This window comes from Perna viridis, chromosome 10 (assembly GCF_037379345.1).
Source record: "Perna viridis isolate PV_CMFRI_1.1 ecotype Kerala chromosome 10, ASM3737934v1, whole genome shotgun sequence".
NCBI lineage: Eukaryota > Metazoa > Mollusca > Bivalvia > Mytilida > Mytilidae > Perna > Perna viridis.
The window spans coordinates 22,117,816-22,129,187 of NC_142454.1; the positions used below are offsets into that span (position 1 = coordinate 22,117,816).

Here is an 11,372-nt window from a genome sequence, read left to right on the forward strand (position 1 = left end):
AAACATGTGAATAAAATCGGGGTAGTGTCAAGTTCGTACGTAAAGATGGATGTCAATCCGTTAAGACGTGAAATATAGCAATCGAAACAGCTCAGCATTTCTAGTTACACAAAAGACAAAAAGTTATTTTTTAGTACTGCGGAAATGGCCGAGTAGTTCCGATTGGCAATACAGCTGAAGATATCTCGTCTCATATTTAGTACCTCTCTAGTGATGATATCAACAAACAATTACTATCTTTAAGAATAAAAATAGCCGACGCAGTAAGCATTGTTCCTTTTACTTATAGTTTTCTACATTTCCTTCGGGAAATAACACTTGGTACGCAATTTTAATTTTCGACACAATTTTTTTCGAACGCCACTAAGTAATCAGTATTTGGCCAATCGGGAAACAGAATTGCGATCAGGTGATCTGCGTTTCCACGGAAGAGCGTCTTTAAGGTCAAAGGGTAAAAAGCGAAACTATACCGACTGCGTCGGAAAAAATACCAGACCAAGAAGCTTATGTCGAAATAAATTCCTTTAATCAATCAGGAAACTGATGAAAATAAACAAGTAATGTCAAACCGTGAATAATAACCCAGAGCAAACTGGAAATTGCCTTCACCACAAACCCATTTTCATATATATATATTTCTGTAGTTACATGATTGCGTACTTGAAATCCGGAACTTGTCTGACTTATTTTACATTGCTACATTACATTGTGTCAGTTGAAATTATTTAAAAAAGTATATAAAGAAAGAAAGAAAAAATAGTTTCTTATTACTTGACATTAATGTGCCTATGTCACGGCATACAACAAACGCTTGATACAATTGTTCGACGGGAAAAGGGGTTTACTGCAGTTTTAAACATATCAATTACATAATTTCTTTCACGCTTGGACAAACTGTTTACCTGAGGGGCGATACTCATTTGCACAATTTTTCATCGTACGCCACAACGTATTTGGGCTAGTGTTACGTTTGCGCCACTTACATTTCGCAAAGGTGAACACACTTGCACCACAAATTGAGTAGTCCATAAGAATGACACAAATTCGGATAGACCCGTGAACATGAAATGTTATGTGGTAAACTAAGAATACCATTCTTCGTCCATTGTTTTCATTCATATAATATGTGATGATCTTCCCAGTACATATAAATTGTTTGCTTCTTATTTGTATGTTCCGAAACTTTTGTTAGATTTAGTTATAAATTAGTTTCTCTTTACCACTACTTAGCGTACACTCTTGCATATAATAAATGAAAATGTGCACAAAAGGCCTGAAGCATTTGAGTTTCCAATTTTGATGCAATTAAAACAATTTAAATATATATTGGAATTTGTGCAGGCGGTGTTGCAATAGATATCACAGCGGTACGAGTTCGAGTCTGGCGGAGGGAACGACCAAAATTTTGCGTCGCAAATTTGACATTTCTAACATCGTTGGGAATTTTACAGACCTTTCTATATGTTTACATTATCTTCCCTGTATCAATTTGATCCGATGGAGCAGTGTAGCGAATAGAGTCGTCACATTCTGAGACGTTATATATAAACTTCTAAATATGTTTAACATCACCAGAAGATGGTAAAATTTAAATTTTAATATTTTGGATAACTGATACCCTTTTTCAGCAGAAAACTCATAAAACTATATGAGCATGAAACTCACAAAGTTCAAGATCAAAACAGATTCAGAAGCAGAATCGCGTACGTTGTGGGTGATTGTACCTTTATCAAAGGCTCACATAAGCAACTGATAAGGAGCCTGAATGAAAATAACAAAGAGGGTGTTTTTATCAAAGTTACAATTAACTGTGGAAAACAATTTAAAAAAATAAAAAGTCCAAATATAGTAGTACGGCGTATTGATGTATAGCAAGTAGTGCTGTACTAGCCTTAGACCAAGACCTAAAAATGAATTATTTTTTCTCGTTAATTCCATCTGGAGAAGTTGTTTGCAATTTCTTCATCCAAAAGCTGTCCCAAGATACTCTTTTACACTTTGACCAGTTTGTATTATGTTCTATGATCGTAACAACAATGTGGCGGCGGCCATTTTGAAAATTCCGGTCGATATATGTAGCTACAATTGCCAGTTGAGCCGCAGATTCTTAATCGGGACGACTTAATGAACCTAGATTTCAATTTTCATCAAAATCTGACAAATTTGAATTTTCGATCGCGTTGGCGGCCATTTTGAAGATTGCGGCCGAGACGCACGCGATTTTTTTCGTGATTTTGTTTGGACTATTGAGCCTAATTTATACAGCAAGTTTTGTAAAATTCTGATCAGCGGTTTTCGAGATATACGATGTTCCAATTTCCGGTGTAAAAAAAATGGGTACCATTAGTCCGACGGCCATTTTGAAAAAAAAATGGCGGCAGCAGGAATTTTTTTATGAGGTTCTGCATCCTTCGAAGATTATTTCTAACATCTTGTAAACTTTGATCTTAATCAGGCCAGCCGCTTTTGAGAAAAAGGGTGGACACTTCCACCATTTTTTATGACAGGAGAATTAAAATAATAATAATAATGATAATAATAATAAAAGTAAGAAACGGAGCAAAAACAATAAGTCGCAAAATTTCGTTTTGGCGCCTTAATTATGAAATTAAATTATTGGGTTGCTGAAATTTCGGTTATCTTAATTGCGATTATTGCAAATTTTAATGAAAGTTCATGCTTAAAATGCATAATATCGTGTTTGCAGTTCAAGTCACATAATTTTGATTTTCTGCTTTCGAAAGTAAGGCTAATTATTTAGTGTAGATACTTCACAAAAGTGAGTGAAGATGAAGTGGACAAACCAGAAACCAATTTGCAAATTTCTAGTTGAAAATTATCATAACAAAACGAATGATAATAAAAACATAGCAACTATATCGTAAAAAGCATGTTGCGAATATGCAAAGTTTGTGTCAAAATCGCCCTGAGCACTAACTCTTTTAACTATGAAATTATTTTTAATATCGAAATTGAACGTTAATGAAATTGAAACTAATGTCAATCGAAAGTCAAACGAATATCAAATGATTATCAAACGAATATCAAATGAGTGTAGAAAAAGTAACCAACTTCACATTGCTGCTTTATCATAGGTTGTGAAAAAAACTATTTTTGTTCGATACATTAATTTTGTCATCTGACGACTAGCTTGATACATCTATTTTCACATGCATTAAAGAGTAATCAAGGGTACCAAGGTTAGAGCGGTAATCAAAAGAATATAATCCAGGGACAAAGACCAGACACGGAAAACAGACACACACAACGAAGAACATAAAGTAACTAAAATCATACATACAGAGTAACAAAAGTAAATGAGCGACTCGGACTGGTCTTTGTCCCTGGATTACATTCTTTTGATTACCGCTATAACATTGGTTCCCTTGATTACCCTCTCTTATAAACGATCACCTGAATTCACAATCAAAACAGATTACAACTATTCAGAAATGAACAGAACAGAAATGAATTATTTCTGCCAGCCAGATTCGCTGTATTTTACAATTATAATACAATAACAATTTAAATAAAAACAGAATAAAATAATTATTGATTTCCATTATTCTGTCAACGTAATTACAACAGGAAAAACTAACTATTGCACACACGGGTTTTGAATTGCATCACATTAATGAAAGAAATATGGCACATTATTATCTGTAAGAAATAATTAAAATCTATATTTTGTACATACTTCAGTAGCAGTCTTTATAACAATCAGGAGTTGATTCAAGCATGTAAAAACACGACCAGTTTACACTTTTATTTTTTTTTCAGAAACAGTCACAAACCACATGACCAGTAATTGGTTTGCTGCACATTAAGATAAAAAAAATAGGATCGAAGTTATCAGTTTTGTATTACATATTCCTGAGCGGGTGTACGTCAAAACATGGAGGCTAAAAATATAGTGCGCTTTCTTTTTGCCTTTTCCTGTTTTTGTTTTTTTGACAAGTGACTATCATTTTTCCTCAAAGTACAGGGTAAATATCAAGCTACGACACAAAAAAAAACTTGTTTTTGAGGAAGAAGAATATTTTCGTGAAAAATAATGCTTCAGAAAAGGGGTCTATTTCATGAACTCAAAATAAAAGTGAGAGTAGAAAAGGTCTTTTTTTAGTTCAACCTGTCCTGGTGCAAAGTTCGTGCATATTATTTCTAAAATTGACCTAAAAATTATTTTTGACATTTCCTTAATGAAAAAAACATGGTGAAAACTTCTATTGAAACTCCGTGTCTATTTTTTTTTAATCATGAAAATTTAAGGTATACTTTAGAAGCCTATGGGGGCAAAGAATACAAGAATGAGACCCGAAGTGTTCATGTACTTAGTTCTTTGCAAGTGTTATCCTTCTTGTTTCGGTTGACTTAAGTTGGATGTGAATGAACGAATTTCTCAAAAATGGAGATATGTATGCAGAAACGACAACAATTACATGAAACTATGGTGTATTTAGATTGAAAAAGCATCGATTTTATTTGTACCATTAAGGACCTCTACTTTTGGCAGTGTTTTAATGGAATCGCTGATTTAATGGGATCGTCTGTCCCCCAAACATGGGTTGGGTTGGGTGGTATCAACGCATGCAAAAAGCTAAAATGCTTTATAAGGTTAGATTGTTGCATATCAAGTGAAAGGTCGGATTGTTGTCATCACAAATATTAATTTCGTTTAACCCCCAAAAATATCTGATTAGGATTATAGGTGCAGAATGCGTACATTAAAAAAAGGGGGTTGTTGCATATCAAACGAAAGGTCATGAAATGTGAACTACAAAAATCATGTTGAATACTTCGAGAAATGCATTTGACAGGGTCACCAAGTAACGAAAGGAAATCTGTTGTAAAGATAAACTTGTTCTATATCAAACTAAAGGTCTTCAAGATAAAGCTTTCAAGGGAAAGTCTTTTCAATTGTTCTAAAAAACTACTGACATGCTAGTTAGTTTGATATTGTTTATGCAGTTGATATAAACAAATAACAAACACAACATTGTTGAATTCCCTGAGATGCCAACGGTCGTCATGAAAAGACAGTATTTATTTCAGCTTTGAAACTTTCGGAAGAAAATAAAAATGTGGACATGGTCTTGTGGTATATCATAACAATAATAGTTCTTCCATAAGTTTAGTTGATCTTATTAAAAGAACAGACCAAACGTATATTGAGGTCAACAGTTGTTATGCTATCAGAAAATAAGCATAGTTTTAAACAGAGTTTACTTCTCATTTATGTTATATTTATGATTTAAAAATCATAATGTTTTCGTATTTACGAATACAACCCATTTTAGCAAGTTTTTTTCAAAGGGAAGTAACCAACCAACACCCGACAACCTGGTTGGCGGTCTCATTTTGAAAAGGGTAAACAGTAAAATAAATTCTTTGAAATTTAAACTATATTCTGACCCACTTCGGTAAGTACCTGAATGGTTTTAAATAAGTTATTTTAAAGTATGCAAGTATTTACCGCGGCTCTTATAACTTGAATATTTGAATTTGAAGTCTATTGCTGTCCATTACTCAAATTTTACAGTAAAACAATTTGTCGGATGACAAATTTGTAGAAAGTTACCCCATTGCTTGAAATCTTTAGGAAAACGAAACCAAAGTCGGGACTATAAAAAAGGACTATCGGAAGTCACATACAGATCATATGATATTTTGCATTCTGAAGCTAATGATTGAGTATTACCAATGACCTCATGCATGAGGTATCATTATGCATCAAGGTATGTTTTAATAAATTTTGTTCTCTGAACCATTGTATTATGGCGTTTAAGTAATAACGATATACATATCACACCTATGTTAGTCCAAGCGCCTTTTTGTCATCAAACTTTAATGAAAGAAAGTTACTTCTAACTTTCAGAAAGTCGATTCTCTTACAGCCTCAGATTTATTGCATTATAGACAAAATATTATTCACGTATTTTCTGTTACCCATTCACTGATCCAAGATGACTTGTACTAAACACCACGCATGAATGCTTTAAGTCACTCCTTTGGCAACGAATCATGATTAATAAACTGATGATTTTAACTGCACTTCACAATAACATATTTTTTTCAATTGAGAATCATTTACACAATGAGATGTATTCCCATATTTGTTTATACGACTATAGTCCTTCATCATCTCAACAGCCTTTTTAAAACTATTGTATTGAATAGTCCCCTCAAACACTGCGTCCCCGGGGTAAGTTTGTAATGTTATCTGGTAAATTTTTATCGACCTTTCATAATGAGTAGTCTCGTATTTCGGTGAAAGTGTTATAAATGCTGAGATGATTTTTCGTAAATGTAATTGTTGACATTTGTAACCTTTTACCTGTTCATTTAGATTTTGAACAAATGTTTTTGCCAAGTAAACAACTGTGTCGTCGCTAATTGGAAGTTTTGTTTGCTGTAGACACGTGCACCAGTGTGATGTTATACTTGCATCATCACATGTTCTATTATTTGGTATCTCTTCTAAAAGACTTCGACCTCTACTTTGTTTGACAGTATAATTTTGCAAGTAAAGAATGTGTTTCAGGGTCTCATAAACGTCAAAAGGTGTTGTAAGTCTCTTAGTATTAATTTGTAAATTGTCAATGAGATTTGGGTATTTTGCCTTGAACCAAGGAGGAAAGATGTAGAACATGAAAGGTAAGCGTTCTTCCATTTTACCAATGAATGTTTGACGAATACGTCCATAGCGAATTCCATGATCACTAAAAAATATCAACAATGTATTGTTTAAATTCTTGTGTACCTGCTTCAAAAAATCAAGGTACAATGTATCAGCTTTGCTTGCGTCTTCAATATGTTCATGAGTTAGTCTACTTAAAAACGTAAATGAAAAAAATGGTAAATCTTTAAACGTTTCAGCTAATTGTCTCGCATAATTCAGTACCACGCTTGGTTCTGGTCTCCCGTGAATACAGTTATGTCCTGTATTCCATATATCTTTTATTTCCTCAATCGCTACTGAAAATGAACGATCAAAATAATCTGCAGTCGGCTTCAAAAATCCTGTCTTTTTGTAATCAAATATTTGTATTTCTGGAGCATCCTCGCTATATAATGTACGATAACCATTCTTTGAAAATTCTTTCCATATAAAGTCATAAGGATCGAACGATTCATTTAATTTTCTCGAGCCCAAAAGCTCTGTCAAATATTTTCCTGTCGTCATGGGTGCAATGTTGACGAGAGTATTGTCATCAACTTTGTTATAACCTAAAAGTTCTATTGCTGACATTTCATTAAACAAATATTTCCGAGTTTCTGGCATAAATCGTAACATGTTGTTTCTTGAAACAGATTCAATTCCTACCATTAAAACACTCAGATGATCATTTTCACTATTAAACATTTTGAAGCGTTCCTTACATTTCTTCTCAACTTCCGGTTTCTTATGAATTAATGAGAAAACGTTGGTGTGCACAACCTTTTCGTCATTATTAAAACATCTTACTCTAATAAATTCCTCCATCACCTTTATACTCTCCCTGAAAGGCTTACTTTCGTTGATGTACTTATAAAAATTATGGTGAGTCTCGATATCATTCGGACGCCATATAACGTCATATTTGCAATATTCCAAAGCCATTAAATCTCGCTTTACCTTATGCTTATTAATATAAATAGTGCTATTTTCTACAAAAAGTAAATCTTCATCAATACTGCACGTGAGTTTCTTTTTACTCCCAATATACCAATATACAGATGAATGATGAGGATCCAGGAGGGGAATTTTGCAATAAAGAGTATCCACAAGAAAGGAGTTGTAAATATTGTCATCACTAACAATTAATGGAATAAACTTAAGATATCTGTAGAACATGCTCATTAGTCCAAGTGATAAAGACACAAGTAAACATAAAACGAATATACACCGATTTGTCCCATTTCGCAGCTGCATCTTTCATAAAACACTCCATGGAGCGTGCTGAAATAAAAAAAAATAAGCAATCGAAATATCATTTATAATGCATGTTTATCAGTTCTCACAATACAACATAGTTTACAAACCATGGTATATAACACATTTGTCTAACTGCTGCTAGTTTATAAAATTTGTTAGTTTATTATGAAAGGCATAATAGAGATTTTAACTGAACTCGACGTAAACGAACGTAGCTTAACGAAACTCGCCCAAACAGAACTTTATGCGACAGACCGTGACAGAAGGGAGAAATTATTTATAACAATTAGTGCAGATGAAATTCGTGGAACCATTCCTATCTATTTCACAGTTCATATCTTCATTGGAGATCAACAATATTAACACAACATTTGCAATCTGTTCTTGAATCTCATGCTCTGCAGTACTTCCGATAAGCAGAAAAATGCTACAGCAGGGTCGGATCCAGATGTTAAAAAAGGAGGTACATGTGGGACCGGAGAAAAAGCGGGATACAAGTCTATTAATAGCTCGTATGTGTCCTTTTTTTGCATAAAATTAGCAAACTTTTCCAACGAAAAAGGAGTTTTGAAACCCCTACCCCGCTTTTGCAAGCTCCGCCACTGCCATAGTAAATGTAAAATGCATATTTTAAGTCACGGCTATTTATTTGTAGTCTAGGGCGCTTGGATTATCAACCTGAATGTCGTTCGAATGCACACAGTCTTCTGTGCGTTTTATATACAAATAATTTTTTCAAATTAAGTTTTAAAATTTTGGATAATTGTCATATTTTGAAGATAATTGGTCATGTTTAAGTATGGAATAAAGCATAAAGCAAATTTTTATGAAGCACGGTATATTTTGTCCCTTCCAATGCCACTAAAAGCTTTTAATGTCGCTTTTTAAACGTCCAATGGCAAGGCGATCGCTTCAGATCATATCGCGAGACTTGAGATATTGTATTTGGAAATAAATTTGTGTCTAATGTACACATTTCAACAATAAGGTTGGGATTGAAATATGGTTTTGATATTGTTCCTGTATGTACAAACAACACATATTTAAAATTTGAAGTACGACAAAGTATAAACGTGCAACTAGCTAGGTTTCCCTAAAATGAAATGAATGTATGTGCAATGACGTTTTCAAAAGTAAAAACTATTTTATGTTTTGTCATTTGATGTGACGACATTTTTTCTTACGTTATTTTCTCTTTAGAGCCTGGTTTCATTTACAGTTGCTACCTTCTTATAAATACTACATGTACACATGTGTTAGTCTAACTCCCCAGCTACCTACATTAAATGTTTGTATTAAAAATCTTTCAAATGCGGTGTCTGCATACGAAATTCTAAATCAAATATGTGCTTAGTTTTAGCACAATAATCTCCTGTTGAATACTAGTACTTAAGTGTAAAATAAAGTTATGAGTATTATATCTGAATATACATGTACATGCAGATTATGGATTGCAGTTGATGGTGGAATACATGCACTAGATCACCATATTCAGACTTTGCCTCGGACGATATTCTTCTTTCGTGTAATAATTTAGTATCAAAGCAGTCATTCACCGAGTCTACTCCACATAGGTATACATATCTACATAACTTCACGAAATATTCCTGTCAAAAGCACCAGTTTTACATGTTTTTAAATTGCGCGTTGCATCCTAAGCGGGAATGTCTGTAGACCATGAGTTCACAGATCACAACAAACCAGTTAATTATGTAGTATATGTCATAAGTTCAGATATGTAATTAAAAGCAGAAAATATCGGGTTTAATATTCGATACTTTTAAATATGGTTTTACACAATGCCTTCATAATGTTTAAACGATGTGTAGCTTCTGCAAATATTTTGCAAGGAAATAAAAATTCTCATTTTAAAAATTAAAAGAAAAAAAAGTTATTTGTTTTTTATTCTGGTTATATAATAATAAGATATATTAAAACAACTATAAGAAAAGTAAATGTAGCTGAGGGAATTATTGGCAACAATTGACATTTAAAAGTTGCTTCCCCTTTCATAATCGCAGCGATACGTATTACTTGGTAACCAAACGAAAGGTACATATGAAATTTTAACTCGGTTTTCAGTCTAACAAATAAAAGGCCCAGCTTGTAAAGGCATTGCATTTATTTTGCTAATAATTTCAATGAAATTGAAATGGGTTAAACCTTTGTTTAAGCTTTGTGTCTACTCTGATTGTAGTAATTACAGCATAACAAAACAGATGATCATTAGATTTTTAATGGAAGCTTAGAAAAATGAGGGTTTTGACAGAGTTATCTGCCCTTGAAATGTTCATTTTCAGTGCATTTCAATGAAATTGTAACTCAAGGTCCAGCATGATATGGAAACTCTTGTCTGTTTTCCTTGATTCTTATGGTGCAAATAGACAAATCACCCTATCAAAATGATGGGGTTTTTCATACCGTGTTGCACATACTACCTGATTCTTACAAGGACTGACATTTAATACAATGTCGGATAATTTTGTTTAATGAACTTTTTTTCATTACATTTTGCTTCTTTATATGCATAAGTATTTGAATTCGGACCCTTGAAATTTTAGGAAGGAAAAAAAACAGAAATGAAAATCATGGCAATGGGATGTCTTACTATGCTTTTCATTTTTTATAATTTTAAATCCAAAAAAAGAATGGACTAGATGCTTGTAAATTCCGATGTATGAATGTTTCAGTTGCAATTAAAGCTTATACAAATGTATTGTATCATAATTCAATCCCACAACAAACCATTAATACACTAGATAACATGTAAATACAAGATTGTCTTTTACTGAATGTGGTAAAAACATTTTAAGTTGCTGTATCTTCTGCATTAATGTGACAATGCTGCCCAAAACAATTACATTCACTTATATGTGACTGTTTTATTTTGAAATTGTTAGAGTTCCTTACCTTCTAGTCTGTCATCGCCATGATAAAATGTTAATGTTCTTCTTATGAATGATGTCAGAATTACACATATGATACCAAGGTTAACAATAGTAATATAGCCAGAGGCAATGTCATCACGCGTGATATTTTTGTTAAGTAAAGAACATATATACATGTATACATATGATGTTATACAAATATAATTGTGGATGTACTTTCGATACGGTGAATTTGATGAAAATTAAAATGTTCGCGTTCTGTTAACTACGATCAATTTTCGACTTGAATGGATTATAAATTATTTAAATGAGGGGTTCAAATTCTTACACAATTCACCATTTTGAAAATGGAAATGGAATGTACAACAACATATCCAACCCTTAAATGAATTTTAAGTAATTATTTTTACATGTGCACACTTACCACTTTAACAGTAATACTCTCCTTTGTAACTGAAAGGCATTTATATATATATTATGGAATATACTTTGTTCCTCTTGTGATATTAAAAACAATTTAAAAACTTACCACCGGCACCTCCTAATTGGCGTACTTGATAAATCTTATT

At 32.9% G+C, this 11,372-nt stretch overlaps 1 protein-coding gene across 2 annotated transcripts; it reads right to left on the bottom strand.

Moving 5' to 3' along the window:
- Nucleotides 1–3,468: 3,468 nt before the first annotated feature.
- On the bottom strand, nt 3,469–11,306 carry LOC148604976 (uncharacterized). Of its 2 annotated transcripts, none has more exons than XM_088548481.1 (2): nt 11,228–11,306; nt 3,469–7,939 (listed from the first exon to the last, which is right to left on the bottom strand). In XM_088548481.1, the coding sequence occupies exon 2, from the start codon at nt 7,910–7,912 to the stop codon at nt 6,026–6,028; it is 1,887 nt and encodes a 628-aa protein (XP_088404607.1). In that variant the 5' UTR covers nt 7,913–7,939; nt 11,228–11,306; the 3' UTR covers nt 3,469–6,025. The 2 variants fall into 2 exon arrangements, with proteins under 2 accessions (XP_088404607.1, XP_088404608.1); XM_088548482.1 differs by lacking the exon at nt 11,228–11,306 and adding an exon at nt 10,826–11,011.
- Nucleotides 11,307–11,372: the final 66 nt, after the last annotated feature.